General features: G+C 39.3%; 1 protein-coding gene across 1 annotated transcript in view; it reads left to right on the top strand.

Annotated features, from left to right (window-relative positions):
* Positions 1 to 19,691, top strand: part of CDC73 (cell division cycle 73) — a 103,437-nt gene that overhangs the window by 29,973 nt on the left and 53,773 nt on the right. Inside the window, exon 10 of the mRNA XM_038143688.1 lies at positions 1,014 to 1,078. Coding sequence (XP_037999616.1) covers positions 1,014 to 1,078 — 65 coding nt within the window. The remainder of the gene's footprint in view (positions 1 to 1,013; positions 1,079 to 19,691) is intronic.

Here is a 19,691-nt window from a genome sequence, read left to right as displayed (position 1 = left end):
TGTAGACAAAAGCTTGTTTATCATGGTTTGAGTGGTGAATATCGTGCCATTTTAGGTAGGAATTGTTTGGTGGTTGGGTGATGGGATCAATTGATGGTAGATGCATGAGGCTAGGGAATTTACAAAAGAAAAAGGGTTTTCTTGTGGCACCAGAGAGTGCCACCAGAGAGTCCTGGTGGCCCTATTCAGGAGCTTACTTTGATCTTAAAGTTGAGAACAGGGGGACGGGGAAGGAGTCTTCAAAAGCAAAGAGGCTTCTGACAGCAGGTTGTCATTGGGCAGTTGCAGGCTTCTGACACTTAGCATAAATTCAATCTAATTAAAACTAATTAAAAAAATCCACTCCAAGAATGCCCCTTTTTATAACCTTTAGTCTGGTATTGTGCATTTATGCAGATTCTGTCCTCTGTATCATATGATAATGACAGTGTTACTCTTCAGCACTCCAGAAGTGAATTTATCAAGTAAAATGGCCACACTTTTCCAGTTGACATGTAAATTGGTTTCTTAGGTGTATTTTTCCATTAATACAGGTTGAATAGGTTGCATTATAATGTATTCTGGGAATATGAATGAGGCTTCTCAGTCTTGCAGTGAGGAGAATTTCTGAGACCACGTGCAAGTTGTAACCTATTCTCACAAAGGTTTAGGTTTATGGCCTTTCTCTGAAGTACTTCCAATCATTCCATGCAGCAGGAAAAGTACTATTTAGAAGCTACTCAGGTAGCAAATAGATAATTAGCAAATAATGGCATAGTAGCTTTCTGTACTAATTCAAATATAGGACATGTTAAATGGTTAGAGAAAGCAGCAGACTCAAACTGACCTCTGCTGAAGAAAGCAGATTTCCTACTGACTACCCAGGTTTTCTACTGAAAACAGAACCTAAACCACCACCAGCAGCAAGATGTGTTCTTTGACAAAAGAATTCCAGAGAGGTCTCCAGTGTTGTCCATTTAGACAAGACACTGCTGTGTTCACCAGGATTTACAGAAGCTTCTTTCTCTTTGCAGAAACGGAAGGCTTCAAGATTGACACCATGGGCACCTACCACGGGATGACTCTGAAGTCTGTGACGGTGAGTGGGAAGTCCTGGCTTAAATATGTTTTATAGACATGATTGTAAACATAGATGCAGTCTGTGTTTGGAGATAGAGAGAGCTTGTCCTCCTGGCCTGGGCTCTGGAAGGTCATTTAGACTGAGTAACAATTAGTGAAAATTCTTGTCTATGACAAGCCAAAATGTGTTTTGTTTGATCTGTGTGTTCTAGAGGTCTGTGCCCCAGGGGTTTGTTTGTTTGCAGTAAAAAGGTGTGCTGGGAAGGCTTCTTGAGGTGCAGCCTTTTTCTCTTATACTTAACATACCCAGATTTTTGCTGACCTTAGGTGTGTCTGGAAAGGACTTAAGTGATAAAACTACACTCAGAAAACTGAAGTAATGAGCCCAGGTTTTGGAGTATCGCTCTGTTTCCCGCTCTGCATTTAACAAAATAAATTTTTTTGGTGGTGGACGAGTTAGACCTCAGCATTACTGTTAAAGCTTTCTAGCCTGGTGAGATGGACTTGTATTGTATGGCTGTACAGTGCTGTCAGTGGGAATTGAAGCATTCACAGGTGAGAAAGAGAGACCCTCAGACAGATTCCCTTTTCTTTCTTTGGCCAGTGTTTGTCTGCTTTTGTGCAAGTGGGTTGAATGCTCTCAAATAAATAAATGCTCTTTTGATCTGATGATAAGTATGACAGATGCTAGAAAACTGCTGTAGTGCCCTCATTAAGGTTTTTGCCAGCTGCATACCTATGTAAATGTGGTGAATAGACAGCACGTAACACTCTCCTAAACACATGAACTACTTCTAGTTTGCTCTTCTTATTTGAACATAAAATAATATCTTAAGTAGAAATTTCTGAAAAACATCACAAGGTTTTTTGTTTGATAAAAGTCCTTTCCCAAATCTGTAATTTCCAACTCCTCGTGACTTAGGATACTGTAAAAGAAAATGGAAGGGAATATTTAATGAAAGAATCTACTTAGCAGTAACTAGTGTAATTTCTAGATGAATTCAGAAATTGACTGGATGAAGAAAAAAGATAACCTGTTATGTCTGAAGATTTGTTCTCGAACTTTGCATGAATTTTGGGCTGCTTTATGAGGAACCAAAGTGTTGTTTGTATGGGATATCATACCTGCTGCAAGGGGTAGGGATTTGAAATGGGTTAATAAATAGGTTCTGTTTAAATTGCTCTGTGGGGAGGAAAATGAAAGAGGAAAGAGAAAAGCAAGATTATAGTAAAGCAGAAATGTTAAAATGTTTTAAGCTTATAAGTGTAAAATCTGTAAAAGTGAAGAGATGCACATTAATTTTAAAAATTATATGTTTTTTTTAAGATCATAAAATAAGTAAGGTTTTTTGTCCTAGGAATCCTACCTCATGTATTGAGCATACTGCCTAGGGTTTTGAGGTTGTTAAACCATCCTTGCTGGTTTCTTCCATTTAGGAAGAAAATATAATAGATATTAAATTACGAGTAAACCTTTTTTAAACATAAACCAGAATTTTTTAAAATAGCTGTTTAAGAGTGCATGACTGCACATAAAGCATCATCTGGTGTCATGAGAAATATTAAAACTCCATCTGTTACTTAGCTTTTGTCTAAGAAAGAACTGGTGAGGGATTTTTGGAGCCTTATTTTCCAGACTATTAAAAAGGTGCCCTCAGTATTTAGCTCATTCATAAATTGCAGCGACATCCTGGCTTTGTGTTTCAGATGGGGGAGAAATAAATCTGTTAAATATGTTCATCTGCTTTGTCTAAACTTTGTCATAGTGATGGACCACTCAGTTCTAACTCTTAATGTCTGATCATATTTTTGTGGAGAATAGTTAATCTCCTGCCACTTGTCAAGTTTCACGTTTTGCTTTTACTCAAGGTTTTTTTGTGGTTAGTTTGTCTTTTTATGCTAGACAAAACTAGGGAGGAAATGGGAAAGTAATTGTTTCCCCTAAGTGTTTAATGGGAAAGTACATCATACTCATTGGCTAAATCATGGGAATATGGAGGATAGCATTGGAATTCATTCACCTGCATGGTCTCATGGCTGTCCTCATAGTATTGGTATAATTCCTGTAGGAGCTCATCAAACATTTGAAAGGAATTAAGAGTTCTAGGAAGCTCTTGGTTAGAGGCTGTCTTCAAACTTCAGCCCTCTGATTTCCAGATGGATGCTCACGTTTGAAAGCTTCTTTTTTTATGCCATTGCTCTCCTTGACATGATGGCTCCTCCATTTTTCCTGTGGTGTTTGCTTCCATTAATGTCTTTCTGGAGTGTGGTCAGATTGCCTTAAAACTTACAGTTCTTACCTCTCGTGTGAAGTGATCCACTGTTTGGAGTTGCTCACCTACTTCTCATACAAAATTTGTAAAAAGCTTTTTTTTTTGTGTTACATTCCCTACTCTTGCACTCTGCCTTGCTCTAATTCTCTGTAATGATTTTAATGAAATGTGCAAAACTTATGTTTTGTGTTTGTTCTTGCTGAAATGTGAGCTGTCCTAGCTGCTTGTTCTTTTTGACAGCAAAACAAAAACTTCTTCATCTCGACTGCTTTCTTTTCATCAGTGATGTTGGAAACTTTCTTAGCTTTCAGAATTTGTGCCAGAGCAGATGGTGAATGGTGGGCTTTTTCTGAAGTAATGTCAGCTAAAATAACTTGTGCTGCTGGCAGTTCTTCCCTGTAACAGGGTTTTTGCTTGATTGGCACACTACCTCTTAGGAAGAACTGACTTATTTATTGAATTTTTATTGTGAAGGCATGATCTCATTATTCTAGACCTGGAATTGTTTATAACAAGGCATTTTTCTCAGAAAGATTTTTTCAAATATTTTTTCCTTATTTTATTACGTGTGGCACCTTCTGTTTTCCTGGATTGATGATGTTTTGGAAATTAGTAAGTAAGCTAGTGGTGGTACCTCTTTCTGCTGGCTCCCCAGCAGTTCAGGTAGCAAACTGTTCAGCATGACTTTCCAAAACCTGCAGGTCTCCCTGCAGCCTTCACTTCCAAGCATAATCCCCCGTGTAGCAGAACATAATCTGTTTTTTATCCAGGGAAGTTTGGTGTTTGAGGTGCATCAATCTTTGGAAGAGAAGTATGTTTGTATTTCTGTACCGCACAGGGTGTGAGGTGATGCTTAAGCTGATATTCTGAAGATTCTTTGTCACTTGTGTAAATTTGACGTGTTTGGGGCTTTAGCCTCCTGCTGTTCTAAAGGGTAATGTTAGCTTGGAGGCCAGTGTCATTCGGTGGAAGCCTAGAAGGAGGCTCTCACCTTTTACATACAATGAAGTGGAATTTTGGACTATTCATTGGTGTAACTAGGATATGTGAATCATTGAACAGCTAGTGCAGCTCAAGATGCAAAGATCAGAACAGACCAGTTAGCTGCACCTAGGGCAGGATGGGAAGAAGTTGCTTGTTCTGTGAGCACCTGGTAAAGCTAAACTCTTCCAAGCTGAGGGCATGCTTTGTATTGACTGTGTGCACTTGCAAATAATATTTGTTTATCCGTTACAGTAATAGTCATGGTGATGCTGGTTTTACTCATCTTTGTGCTTTTATCCTTGAGTTCTCATGGCTTTAATATGAAAGAAAGAAATAGCATGAAAGGCTATGGAGTTCTGTAGGGTGATTTCCTCTGAGTTCTGAGTGCCCTGGCTGGTCAGGAGCTGTGATTCAGGATTCAGCTGAAACTTGTGTTCAAGTGAACAAGAACTGCATAGCACTGCACTGGGCCCTTTTAGAAATGATTTTTTTCTTTTTCCCCTGGAAAAATCTCCTGTTTTCAACTTGGGGTTTCTTTTAGCATTCAGGGCTGCTGAAGCTTGGGAGCTTCCTTTGGCTTTGGTTTTTGCTGCTAGCAATGGAATGTGTCATTGATCATCTGCACTTGTAGGCAGCCAGAGCACTGTTGGCATTTCTTCCTCTTCCCATTGAGTGAACAGGCAGGTGCAAGAGCTCCTGTAGGACTGAGCTGATGGCCTTCCTGGGGCATCTGGAGCTACACCTGTATGATCAGTATAGTTAGTGAGGATTTCACTGGAGGATTTCACTGACAACAAACTCGAATGCAAATTTCTGTGATGTATTCAAACTTTCTAAGTAAGAAATTCTATGTAAATTTTCAGTGCTTCTGAGTTGAGTGATATTTTTCCTCCAAACTGACAAAAGTAACATCCCACTTACCATTGTAAGGCTTTTCAGCAGTCTCTGGGTAAAAGTGCTCCGAGTAAACATATGAGAATATCAATAATTGAAGTAAATGCACTACGTTTCATTTACAACAGATACATTTCATAATCCTAGCAGAAACCAAGTAATTAAAAAGGAGTTTCTATGTAAACCACAGTACAAGCAGGTCTAATTTCAGAAGAATTGGAGACTGGTTCAGCACCCCTAAGATCAACAGCATTTTTCAGTCAGTATCAGATTAGGGGAGTTAATTAATCAAAGGATTTTACTGTTATTGCCCTCAAAATCATTTGAGTTGGGTATAACCTTTGTAGTTTTTTTAACTGAGAGGTTGTTTAACCACCTCTGGTGTATCTTCAAAGGAATAGTGTGTAGTATAAACAAATTACTAAATTGTGGCACTTTACAGACTAAACCATTGGAGAGGAAGTGGTTGGGGCAGAAACAATTAACATGGTGTGTGCATGTGTTTTATATAAAAAAGACTTAGAAAATTGATATGCTTCTGTGTGAGGAGGTAAATCTGCAGGATCCTGTAATTGATCATGAGCAATTTGTGATTCAATGCCAAAATTCAGAATGGCTGTTTAGAAGCATATGGTGGAGTTGGACATTGTTTCTCAGTGTTCAGATAAATAATACTTTTAAAAAGAAATAAAAACTTAATACATCTTTAATATTAGAGATGGAAGAGAGATACTATCTTATCCACATCAGCAGTTTTCTGTGTCATGTCCTAATCTCATTAAAATATTGGGAAGCAGTGGGATTGAGGGAGGAGTCAGCAAAACAATGAACTCTTTGAAATGTTTGCAACAGGCTCTGAAGTGCTGCATAATTTCCGTGCAGCCTGTGCATAAGGTGGTCATTATTCCCAGGGTGAGTGCAACAGCAGCCTGCCTACACCCCACTCCCCTCTGCAGGCTGAGCAGCATTCTGTGAATTCTCTCTGCATCCTATTCAGTTTTTAACCAGCAAGAGGAGGTGAGGAAAACTGTAATAATATAAAATCATAAAGCCACATAGATTTGCATAGAGGGCAGATGTTTTTCCATAGATGATACTTGAGGTAGATACTTGTTTTTATTTGGTTTGTAAATTATTTTTCACTGTAAGTATACTCCTCTGTAACTAATCCAGACATACCCGTGAGGTCCTTGGTCCATTAGGGTTAAGGGCCAGGACATGGCCACGAACTCAAAAAATCTTTTAGCTGGAGAAATGGATGTTTCTCCAGAGCAGTCTGCCAACAACCTAACAATGCTCTGGGGTAGCAGACAAGAAGGCTTTGTGTGTCTGTATTACTCTAATGAGAGTGGATAAAATGCAACCAAGAACTATTGCTGTATTTTATATTTAAGGCCCACACAACAGTTTCAGTGGTTGGCATTTCTTTGCCTCGGTTGTGTTTCAAATATTCAATTGCTTTCCCTTGAGAGTTTGAGTGTAAATAGTGAAGCTGATACAGACCAAGAAAAATCACATACAAATGCTGCTTTCAAGAAAATGTGTAAGGTTGAACAATGGTGCACTCGTTTTCTTTGGGATTGTAAGTCGTGTACATCTGTGCCAAGATATCTGACTGCTGTATGCATTACACAATAGAACTGCCTGGTTTGCTCCCTGTAATAGCTGTTCTTTTATGCTGGGGCTCAGAACTGCAAATTGAACTAAAGACAGGCATGTTGTATCATCAGTCATGCCTCAGGAAGTTAGGCATTGCTGTGTGGCACCAGTGGACTGCTGAACAAGAGGGAGCAAGACCTGGAGCTGTGCAGCTTTGCCCCTGAGCCAGCGTGCCTGGGGTCACTGCTGTGTGCACAGCTCAGCTGTGGGTGGCAGTGCTCTGGGTGCACAGCTCAGCTGTGGGTGGCAGTGCTCTGGGTGCACAGCTCAGCTGTGGGTGGCAGTGCTCTGGGTGCTCGTGGCACGGCTGGCAGGTCCTGAGAGGTGAGAATGGAGGAGTGCCAGGCAGGGGAACCCAAAGCATTTTTGAGAATACATTCAACGAGAGCTTTAGACATCCAGGAAGCTTTACTTTAAAGGGCTTGAGAGCCTCAGGCATGCTTGGTATGAGCTCTGAGATGACCTCCTAGACCTGTCTTTATCCAAAGCTGCATGGCAGGAGTGTCTTTGCCAGCCCTAGGGGTATCCCCTGAGAAACTCATCTGCCATGCACACAGTGCACTAGGACTGGGATCCTTTAGAAATGTTTCAGGAGTCACTCTCATCTGGAAACATCGCCCCAAGTAAAACTGCCTAGGACACTTCATTTGTGTTCTTTGGATTGGATGTCCACCTTTACTTGAGTCCTGCATAGGTTTCTGCTTAGATTCATTTGTTTCTCAGGTCTTTGGGTTTGTGTGTAATCAAAGTTTTATAGGGTGCTGCTCAGTGCTACCAACTGAACCTGAGCTACAGATTTTTATACTTTGTCCTAAGAGTTCTGAGCAATCAGACATCATGCACTGCACAAGCTTATTTCAAACAACTGGGGTAACACCTTTCCCTCTACAAATTATCTCCAAGCATCTCATGAATGTCTAACAGCTGCATCTTCACCTGACAGTTCTGGGGAAAGAACAACTCTGCTGTTATGTAGGGTTGTAATTTATTCACACCTACTGAAGGTGATGTAAAGGTCTTGCAGACCCAATAGAAATGAGCATGTGTCAGATTGGGGAACAAAAAATAATTCACTTTAACATACCTCCTTCTACCTGCAGGTTATGGGTAGCCATCCTCTTGTCTCGGAATTAGAGTTTTGATGCAGTTTTGAAGGCTTCTAGCACACTTTGCAATTCATAATACAGTAACTCAATAAAAATTACAGTAAAAGAATGATCTGAGTAATTCATGTAACTGATGTGAGAACTGAGTCAAGATTTCCTTCTCTGGTCAGCTTTTGAGATTATACCATTGTCATGAGGCCCTATGACACTTTACTGCTTAGTTTGTTTGTAATAGAGTAAGGTAGCATTCATTATTTGTGAAACAAGGTTTCTGCTTTTTCTACTTGGAGTACTTGCTCGTATTTACCTTAGTGTCATAGTCATACCTTCTTCTGAGCTTGGAAAGTAGGATAGCTTGTTACCTTAGCAATATCCATAGGAACTGCCTCAGAGCCCAGGCTCATGTATATCTCACTCATGCCATTTACTACTACTTCCTTAAGCTAGAGCACACTCTCCTTTATGATTTGTTTACAATTATTTTTATACATTCTGTGCTTACTCCTTACTGTTGCCCTCTTTGAACACACTTAAGGACTATGTGGACTGTGTTGTAGTGTTGTTTTTTTTAAGGTCCATTTCCTTTCCTTTTTCTTGCACTTGTGGGTTTATTTAGTTGTTTAATTGAGGTTTTCTTCCCTTCTATTGAATTCTTTCACTTTGTGGCTGGGAGTGTGTGATACCAGAGGCTATCTCTATCTCAAAGTGGCAAATTTTGTTCACAGGTACACAGTTATTACAGCAGTGTGGCATGGGCAGGTGTTCTTCAGCTGCTCTGTCAGAATATGTAAGGCAAGGATAGTCTTTTCTAAATGCATTAAACCTGCAGGGCTCAGAGCTGAGACAGAACTTTAGAGGCAAATGTTGATGGAATGCTGAGGCAAGAGCCCTGGTTCTTAGTCTTTTTGGGGATGGATTGTAAGTGATGTCATTGGGCACTATTTCCAGGTAGTGCAACAGAACTAATGAGAAGATCCAGTTAGAATAGCAAAACAGAACATATTTTAAGCTTTTTTGGCAGCTCCTTCTTGCACCATTTAAGAAGGTAATTGATTAAGAGTGACTATATTTAGGTCTTGAAATTTGTGAGATTTTAGTGTTCCATCTAAATCCAGGTGTTAATCTGCCTGTGTCCTTCAGGCAGCCACACGGTTTGCTGTTGAATCAGTGTCCTCACTTTTAGGATGATGTCTGTAGGCCAAGGTTTCACTCAGGTTTGCTCCTGGTGGTTCTGGGTAAGTGTTCAGTGCAGGCTCTCTCGTTAGGTAAATGACTGCAAAGGCCATATAATGAACTCTGCATTAGCTATGGCTCACTCACCTGGCATTTGGGCAGCAGTGATCATTCCTCCCAGAATGTACCTGTGACTGCGAGCTGCTGGGCTGCCATCTGGAGCTGGGTTTGTGCTTGCCCTGAGCAATATGCTAGTGCTGACAGCACTCACATCACTGCTGCTGCAAGGGTGGGTCCTGGCTTTTTATTCATCTCAAACTCAGCTGAGCTGAGGGAGTCCAGGTGAGATGTGTGTGTATGCAAGTGCATGTAGGCAGGCACTGCGTGATGCATTGGCTAGTTTAAATCTCATTCATCACTTTCTCTGTTGGCCCTCTTTGTTCCCAAAAGGCTTGTGGGATTTTCTTGAGATTTTTGGTTTGGGACTTTTGTAAGTAACACGTGCCTCATGCAAATGGGACTTAACACTGAAGAAGGTGATCTGGTAAAAATAAATCTGGTTCCTTACCTTTGTGAATCAATAAATGTGTAGCCTGAATGCAAATTTCTTTGAGAGACACACATTTTTATTTTCTTTTGAAATGTAAAAGGCTAACCTTGGATCTATGCATCTGTAGTACTTAATTATTTTAAATAATGAAGGTTTGCCCAATGTACCTAAAGTGTCACATTTATCTAAGGCAGCTGGTAAATGGAAAGAAATTGATAAATAACTTTGAGAACAACTATGTTTTTTACAAATACATTACTTAATTAGCTGGCCTGTTGTTATGTATGACCCAGACCTCAAGTGTGAATGAGTTTTATTGAAAACAAAAAAAATCAGCAAAGCAAAAGGGACAGTGCTGGGAGTGTGGCGAAATGCCAGAGGCTTGTGCACAAAATGGTGTCTTCACCTTTTATCACCTGATATTGCATCAGCTTTATGCATATTTATTTTGGGTTTTACATGGTCTCACCCCATGTCACTCTCTGGCACCGATGTGGTTTCGTCACTGTGGTTGTCAGGGTCCTCACTGGATGAAGTTCTCCTTTTGGGGTTGTGTCTCAGAAGTTTGGCTAGCAACAGTCTGTCCAATGCAAACTCATGAACCCACATTGCAGCCCACCAAACCATACTGTCCTCGTGAAAACCAATTTCACAACTAGGCTACTGTAACAACGTTAACCACTTCATAACATAAATTATTATCTTAATGTTAACAACATTATAATATCGATTCAGATAATACTTTGTAAATCCAATTCCCACGAACTTGTTTCTCACACCTATAAAACTGTTAGTTAGACTTTATATAACATGAATATTAACAAAGCATGTTTTTATTTCATCTCACATTTTTATTTCATCTTGCATTTGGCGCATTAAGGTTGAGGAAGTCCAACTATTCAGCTGGTTTGCTGCTTTAAGAAACTTAGGATGTATTTTTGGAATTTAAATATCTTCCTTTCTGTCTCTCCATGAAGATATATGAGTCAGTTTTGTGCATGAGCAACAGATATGCTTTTAAAATTCAGTTGAAGTGCGAAGGAAAACTTGGTGTGACTAAGCAAAGTGATGTAGTGATGTGATAAGTTTGCTTGTAGTTAACTGTCAGTCTACTGGCAGTAAATTCATAGTACTTTTGATTTAGAATATTGTTAAAAAACTCTAGGTTTCTTCAAGAGAGGTGGGTGTCTCCTCGTGCCCTCCCTTGGCCTGGAGGGAAGTGCAGCTGCTGAGTTACAGATGGGTGATTTTGGGTGGCTTGGTGCTTGTTTTGAGGAGACACAGAGAAAGCACTGCCTGCCTTTCATTCCCTGGGAGCAGTAATTCCAGGGTTTAATTTCCCTGGCCAGCAATTTTCATAAAAGTTGACAAAGGCAATAACTTTTCTCCAGGTTTTATTGAAATTGAGAAGTAATTTGGAGCCGTACTGTGGGAGAAGGGAGGGAGTGTTACTGAAGCAGACTGAGAAGTGCTCTCTTTGCTGAGGTGGGGAAAAACCAACTCTGCTTTTGCTTTAGCATAGGAGACTTCAGAGTGCTGCTATTATGCAGCACTATCCATCAGCCCTACTCCCCACTTACCTTTGGTGTAAATCAGGCAAACAGATTTATGTATAACTGAAATAAAAATGGAATACACTCAGCAGTAAAGCAGATAATCTGCCTGATTAATTGTGTTTTATCATGGTTGCTAACTAACAAAAGACCTGTGGATGGAAAGGCCTTTATAATGACTTAGGACAAATATTTTGTAGCTAATAATACATAGACTATATAATAATATACAGAACATATGCAGCTACCTCATCTGGGTCTAAAAAGGCCATTCTGTTTTAGGGTGATGATGTGTGCTGTAGCAAATAGTGATTTTTATAGTAGCTTTCACATGTATAATTATGTCTGGAAAATAATGTCAAGAAAAAGCTTCCAAAAATATCTGGACATGAACAGCAGGTGAAATGCAGATTAAAGCAGTAAACTACATATTAAAATCCTAAATAGATTTTAATGCTGTATTAGAAATTAAAATCGAAGGGGACTCTGAACTGCCTGAATGTTACATCTAGTTTTAAAGGATAGGTTTATAGTTGGCTTAGATTTCAAAGCTGAAGCTTTAATAAGTTAATCAACTTTCTTGTTCAGAGCTGAAATCTTTTGGAAACTGTGTTTGCTGGTTTGTTACAGTTCCCATTCAGAATAATGAAATTGCCTAATCAGGCAGCTTGCTCACCTAAGGTGAGCTAAATATTTAATATGGGTAGCTTGCATATGTGTGGTATTGTGCTGCACAACAGAACCACAGATTCAATATGTCTCTTATATTCCTTCCCCTGGCAGGGCTCAGCAAGACTCTTAATGTCCTTTTATTTTCTTCTCTGGAAAGCTGCCTGCACGTGGCTTGTAATGCCAAACACTGTGAATTATAAGCTTTTCAAATATGAATGTGAGTATTAGATAATTTTAAAGAATGAGTACCATAACAGTAATCCATATGCAGGGAACATTTTATAGGTGGAAATTTGCAGTACACAGAAAATATTTTCAACTATTATTTTATTACTCCTTTATATGGAGCTGAGAGAAATAGACTATAAAAGGTAATAAATACTCAACATCCTCCAGGTTAAGATCCAGAATGGATTAAATATAAACACTAGGATAGTGTTCCTAATATTAGCATACTAATATTTGTGAAAGTTTTCAGTTATGAATAAAAACCATTCCTTTAAGGAAATGATGTGACTTTTCCTGATGCCTCTCCTAAGTGGAATGGAAGTGATTGATTAACCTGACATTTAATCTTTGGCAAGCTTCAGGGAGTTTCTGCCATATGTTCAGTGAAGTGGTGTTTCTTTAGTGACATCATATTTAAACTATGGTAAAATGCATAGAAATGTATTGATACTTAATAAATGGGGCATAACTAAAGAGTGTTCACAGCTTATGGTATTTTTTTCCCTCCTCCCCTCTCTTATTCTTTTTTCCCCTTTAAACAAAAGACTGACTTTGGCTCCAATAGGCTTGGCCAGTTTTCTCTCCCATCGCATTCCCCAGAAGGAAGCTAAATTAATTCTGTCCATAAGAAGATTAAAAGCTGATGGGGTGGGCAGATGTTTTATTTTCTCGGGGGTGAAGGAAGTAGCATGAGCTTCTTTGGCAAGTCTGAAGATAATGGTGGTAGGAGGGAATGTTTTGCTTCTAGTTAAATTGCAGAAAGGCATTTATACCTTTCTGTAATATATTTCATGTGCTCTTTGACATTATCTTGCTGGAAAAATAAAGATGTATTCTAGGTTTATGTATTAGTAGTTCACTTACTCCAACACTGATTTGTAGTGAATCTGTTATGCTTCAGAATAAACTTAGGTGTTACTGTGAATGTTACTTGCTTTTTACTTCTTTGTTTTTCTTTTAAATGTTTAAAATTCAGAATTTTCTTGCATTATTTATATCTCAGTTAATTTTACATAGTTTAGTTAGTTTTCAGTTCTTTTGCTTAATATTCTAGTGTTTTTATTTTCTGTTGATAAAGCCCTGGCTGCAGTCTGGCTTACTCCCTATGACCAAGCTCCTGTGGGAGAAATTCATGGTGGACTCTGTGTGCTTTCTAGCAGAATGCACAGAATTCTCTTATTGGAATGAACTGATTCTTGACCTCTGAAGTCTCATCTCTCTGTGGCACTCTCCAGCCTGGTGCTGACCTGGGAGCTATTAAATAATTTAAAATGGCAAGTTACTTCCTTTCTCATCTTTGGATCCTCCTGGATTCCAGGCTTGTTAAGGGATTTTGTGACAAATAAATAGGTTTCTGGAGGTACCCTTGTGCTCACACAAAATACAATTTAAAAAATAGCTGTATAAAGCTTTGGGGTGAAAAAATCCCCCCCTGTGTCTGAAACATGACTGTGGTTCTTCCTGGTAGCCTTGGTGTGACTGTCAGTCAGCGCACTTCAGGGGCTTGAAGACCTTGTGGAACTTCCTCCCAGATTTCTGTTGTAGCTCCTGAGCTCCCCAAAGCAGGATTTGTTTTAATGGGTTAATTAATATTTCATTTGTAATGAAACCCATCAGGACTTTGCAGGGTGGAGCTGTTGCCACCTGGGCATGGCTGGGAGTCATTAGGAAGTTAAGAATCTTCAATAATGGTCTGTGTTTTCCTGTTGAAGCAAGTACTTCGTTGTTCTGCCATTCCCAAATAACCTTTTCTCCTTAATACAATGGATGATGCGATCTAAAATGGCAATATACAAGTATTCCTTAAGGCTATATCTAGATCAAGGCACTCAAGCAAATTAAAGCAAATTACCAAAGTGTTCAACATCAACATTCATAAGTTATAATGCATTAAATTGCCATTGGCTGGTGATGTCTTTAGGAATAAAATTAATTTAGTGAGCTGTATGTAGTTTAATTTCCTTGCTTTACAGTGAGTGAAGGCCAATTTACTTCTGCATTGGAAAACTCACATGGGAATTCAGTGCGTTTAAATTAATATGTTTTGACTTCTCACCTTTCCTTGAATCTTGCTAAACCTTCAGATCTTTGTTCTCCCATTAAGTTTGGGAGCAGCTTCCCCAGACTGTGATGTATGGTTGCTGCTCCTCTGCTTGCTGGGGTCCCACTCCTTAGTGCTGGGTGTAGCCTACATGGGATTACAGATTTGATCTGCACCGGGACCACAAATAAAATTCACTCGCTGCTCTTCACTGCAGGCACCAATGGCTGGGTTACACAGAGCCAGGCCAGCATTTATGAGCTGTCCTGCAGAGCCTGCATGCTTTCCACAGTGCCCAGTTCAGGATCCTCTAGATCTCATGGACATCCAGCAGTAAATTCAGCACCTTCTGAGTCTTCCATAATGCGCTTGCTCTGTGTGTGTATATATAGACAGTGTTAAAAATTGTAAAGGTATTTTTAACTTTGGGTTTTATTTTGGTTGGCAAGCACAAGGGTAATTTGTTTTGCTTTCAGTTTTATGTTTGGGGTGTTTAAGTTGAGAAAGGAATAGGAAATTAAATTGCTGTGGATGCTTAATAGGCTGTTTATTTTTGGGCATAGCCAGTGCTTTCACACTTTACCTCAATTGTCATTACACAAGAAAAAACACTCATTTCCAGTACTTAAACTGATGAATTGAAGCCTACCACTTAAAATTTGTCCACTTATTTACTTACGTAAGCTCTTTAGGGCAGAATATTTTCGCTTTTAAGTGCTTGTCCTGCCCGTGTATTTCCCCTAAGTATGAGTTTGTGGGTTCTGCATCTTTTATCTCCCTGTTTAATAGAAAGAGATGTACTGTGTAATACTTACTCAAGTGTCACAACTTAGAAAGTTTGTAATTACTGTCCATTATTCTAAAAGATTTCTACCGGGCTTTAAAAATGTTTTCCATTTAATGCAGTTAGCAGCAGCAGAATAAATGTACTGATAATTTCTGCTCCCATTTTGCATGTGTGGAGGGTGGTACAGTCCTAGATCACAACATCCCTAGAGTTGAATCTGTGTAGGTGAATTTCTGTCTTCTGCCCTTATGTTTTCCAGTAAATGGGGAAACTTGGGTTATATTTCTGTTGGCTAAATTTTATCAACTATCTAGGGAGGGTAGTACCAGGTCCTAATCAACATTTATTTATACTTATCTTTTTTTTTTAAACAAATAATTATGATTTGGTCTAATGTCATCTGATGCCACTGTTAAGTAAAGAGTTGGTCTGCAGTATATGATCCATTCTCTAAAGAACTAAATCTTATTGGTAAGCTTTGAAAATACTCTATAGAAAATTCAGGAACTGTAGTTTGGTGTTTGTTAGAGAGAGACAGGTTTGTGTCATCTCTGGGAGTCATTGGTTTTTAGGGAGTTGGTGTTCACTTGTTTAGAAGGACTAGTTAGAAGTTTCTCTGAAAGTGAATGCTTAATGTGTTTCTGAGGTGTTTGGGTGAGGAGGGAGATTGCTATGGGGTTTGTATAGAAAATGCTTCGTTTTTCATATTGCATCTTGCAAACTTGCTTCTAGTGGGTAACAGCATATCTCTGATAACTTGAGAAAACCTCTAGCTTTTAAGAGGTAGTTGTAAAAGAGAAATAGGACAACAAGAAAAGAAAGCTTTATTGACAATTGGAAAAATAATTCTTTTTTTTTTTCTGACTTCCCAAAATCCAGGGACAAACACATTCTTATCTGTATTGGCCACTGAAACAAATGAAATGCCAAATGTTTTAGGTGGCTGTGGTGGGAGGCAGCTTTTTTTTTTTTTTTCCTATGGCAACACATCTCATTGTCATCATTTTTCACTTCAAGTAACTGACAAAGCCAGTGTGAAATATGTTCAGCAAATATGTAAAGCTATTTTTGCCTAAGTCTTAAAGTGTCACAAAAAAAAAAAAGGAAATTGTCCAGCACCTTGGGTTACACAACTGAACACGATGAAGAGTGAGAAGGCCCATGTGAACCTAATGAGGTTCAGCAAGTGCAAAAGGTGCTGCAGCAGGGTCACAGGCTGGGAGAGGCATGAAGGACCTGGGGATTGTGGTGCATGAAAAGCTGGACATGAGCCAAGATGTGCACTCACAGCCCAGAAGGTGAACTGAATCCTGGGCTGTGTGGAAAGCAGGGTGGCCAGAGGTGAAGGGAGGGGATTGTTCCTCCTGAGACCCCACGTGCAGTGCTGCATCCCGCTCTGGAATGCCCTGCACGGGGCAGACGTGGTGGGCCTGTTAGAGCGGGTCCAGAGGGCCATGGAGGTGCTCGTGGGGCTGGAGCTCCTCTGTTCCAGGACAGGCTGAGAGCTGCAGAGCAGAAGGCTCTGGGGAGACCCCATTGCAGCCTTCCTCAAAGAGGCTTTGTGGAAGAGAGGGGGCATGTCTTTTGACATTCTCACATGTGGGGTTTCCAGCCCCGGATTGGGGTGACCCCTAAAGATGGACAAGTCTCTCCTCCAACCTGTGCCTTCAAAGAAAGACTCAGTAGTCCTCTGTTGTCTGTTCTCAAGGTTGTTTATTGTTGGTTATCTAAAAGATTCTTTTCTCTGAACTGCTGTGGCCCGTTCAGCAGGTCAGACAAAGGCACACTGCCCTCCCAGGGGGCTGGTGCTATCTTTTATATCATATATTACGTACTACATGTTTATACCTTTCCCCCAATGCCTACTATCTATATTGAATGGTGACTTTCTACTCTAAACCAGTCTGTGAGTGCCAACATCACCAAAGACATGGAGGCTAGGAAGGAGAAAGAAAGAAAGAGGACAGGGCACACCCAAATCCCTCTATCTTAGAACCCCTGACCCCCATGTACAAAACTTGGACCCCTGCGTAGAAGACTTAAAACCCCCCTGTACAGCACTCAGAAATCCTTCCCTTCACTTGGTGACTACTTCTACTACAATACCTAACTTGTGTGTGTGGCTTGTAATTCTTCATACAGAGTTAGTAATTTGCTCCATGGGCTAAGATCAAAACCCCACGTGTGTCTTTGGCTGCATGCCAGGGTCTCAGAGCCCCCTGCCAGTGGCTCTGGCCATCCAGGGCACCCAGAGGGATGTTCTGGATTCCGACACTCACACAGTGATAGGACAAGGGAGAACGGTTTAAATAAACTAAAAGGGGAGATTTAGATTTGAATTAAATGTCAGGAAGAAATTCTTCCCTGTGAGGGTGGTGGGGCACTGGAACAGGTTGCCCAGACAAGCTGTGGAAGAAGTGTGCATTCTTTCAGAGTGTGACCATTGTCCAACTGCAATTTATGTTACATTTAAACTGGATCCTAGCTGTGTGTGCTGAAATGGCTGCACTTGGAACTGGAGCAGAAGAACTTTGCTGTGTCCTAGCCAGGATATGCTAGCATGGACTGCTTGCTGCAATTCCATTGTTGTGAGAAAAAAGAAACAACACTTCATGCTCCTGAGCATCTGTTTTGTCATGAACATGCTATGATTTATCTGTTCTATGGGTAAATCAGAGTCTGATGAATTTGAGGACTATATTAATGCTTCAGGTGCTAATGCTCAGAAGTCCAGGAGAATATTGTGATAAGAAATGGGGGAAAAAAACCACTTTATTCCATGTCAAATATTTACAATGAAAAAAAAAAAAAAGGCAAGATTCATAGGTGGTTTTTTTTCTTACAGAATTGGAAGAGGTAAAACATTTATACTTGACTGGTTGTCATAAGAAGTCTCACAGGCAAAACCAAAGCAGTGTTTCATAAAACTCTCAATTTATGGAATGTGTACAGAAGATGCTACTTAACAAAAGTGTGCTCATGGGTGTAAATTTTTTTTAATGAATAGGAGGATGGGTAGGGAAGAAATGTCATTGTGTAGTTTATTATAGTTTTTCTATTCTGTTCTGCTAGCATGAAATTTGGACAATAAATCATTCAAACTGCTTAACTTCTACTAGTAGAAAATATGGAAATGGTGGAAGAGAAAAAAAGAAAATTAAAATGTTTGAGGGATCCAGGCAGTGCACTTCTTAATGACTAGGACAGCATCATATTTCATTCAGGCTTAGTGCCTCCAAATTATTGTCACAGGGCTGTCATTCCTTTATTAACATTAATGAAAGCTGGATATCTGAAGTTGTTTGCAGCATCCATTTCTCAACTGAATTTTGGTTAGAAAAAAAAATCATACTTTTGATGGATGTAGCAAACAGATTTGCCTGCTTTTTAAAAAGGGGATATTTCACAGCTGGATAGTAGGCAGTAGTGACTACAGCTTTTAACTCTGAAAAAAAAATTAATTTTTGTAAAGTAAAAGAATTGTGATCATCTATAATTCTTGCCTAATTTTTTTTTTACCATTTTGAGAATTCATGGAAAAGATTAGGTTTCTCAATTAATGTGGATAACTTCCAAAATAGTTAAATCATGTAAAATTTGATCAAATAATAAAAGCAAACTGCTGCATTAGGTTTTAAAAATCATTTCAGATTTGGAAGACAGAATTTTGTCATGCCATAAATAGAGGTATTATTGAAAATACTTTTGAAGATGCATCTATATAAGAATAAGGTGGTTTCTGGAGTTTTGCTAGATTTTGGTTGGTTTTGCTTTTTCCCTTTGATATACCCTTTGATAAACTGTGGGTACAGCATAAGCTTTGTAATTTGCTTTTTGTACAGTACAGGTGTCAGTTGTTGCCTCAGGTATGCATGAGTTATTTACCTTTACTTTAGAGTCTTGAGCAACATTAACAGTACCTCTGAATCGTCTCATTTCTTTACATTTTTGGGACATGAAAATGTCCAAAAAAGGGTGCTTTTCTGCACTAAGAAACAGTCAATAAAATACACCATTTTGGATTAGTTAAAGATGATGCAGTGGGACATTGGTTCTCTTCATTCAGAAGGCTGGATAATGGAGTTGAATTTTTATGGCGGCAAAAATCGATGTCTAGGTGGACTTTGGAAGAATGCCGATAAAAGGACTGGCATTTGCATTAAGTAACAGCACTAAATTTTTGACTGAGTCACAGATGGTACTTTCCAGTGTTTCTTTTTTTGTTTTGTCATCTTGTATCACCCTGTATGTTAGGCCAAAACAGTCTTAAAATGTGACGTAAATTGATGCTTCTTTTCAAAGTGATGACAGTGACACAAATCCTGAATGAAACCTGCAAGATTGTAGGTTATTCTCATTCTCAAAATAGTTCTTAGACCTCAGCTTGTTTAAATGCAGGGTATGTTAAATATTTAGGAAAGGCAGCGAGGAAGGTTTTGGTTTCCTTCAGTGTCTTGTCTGGTATTTTATTAACAAAGGATTTCTTGTGGCAGTTGGTTTTTCTTGTTATAAACTTTGAGTCTGATTGAGATGTGGGAACACTTGGCCTTTCCAGAAGAAATGATGTGGTGGGGTTGTGGTTTTACAAGAATGTGGAGGGATTTGGTGGTTTTAGGATGGCATGGATGGTTTTAATTTTTAATTTAATATAAAACTTTAAGAAGTGTTAACAGCAAAAGAACTGGGAATACTTTACCTTCTGAGGAGTTTTT

Source organism: Motacilla alba, chromosome 8, assembly GCF_015832195.1.
Source record: "Motacilla alba alba isolate MOTALB_02 chromosome 8, Motacilla_alba_V1.0_pri, whole genome shotgun sequence".
NCBI lineage: Eukaryota > Metazoa > Chordata > Aves > Passeriformes > Motacillidae > Motacilla > Motacilla alba.
Note: the sequence above shows the minus strand (reverse complement) of the source record. Positions and strands in the feature narration are given on the sequence as shown.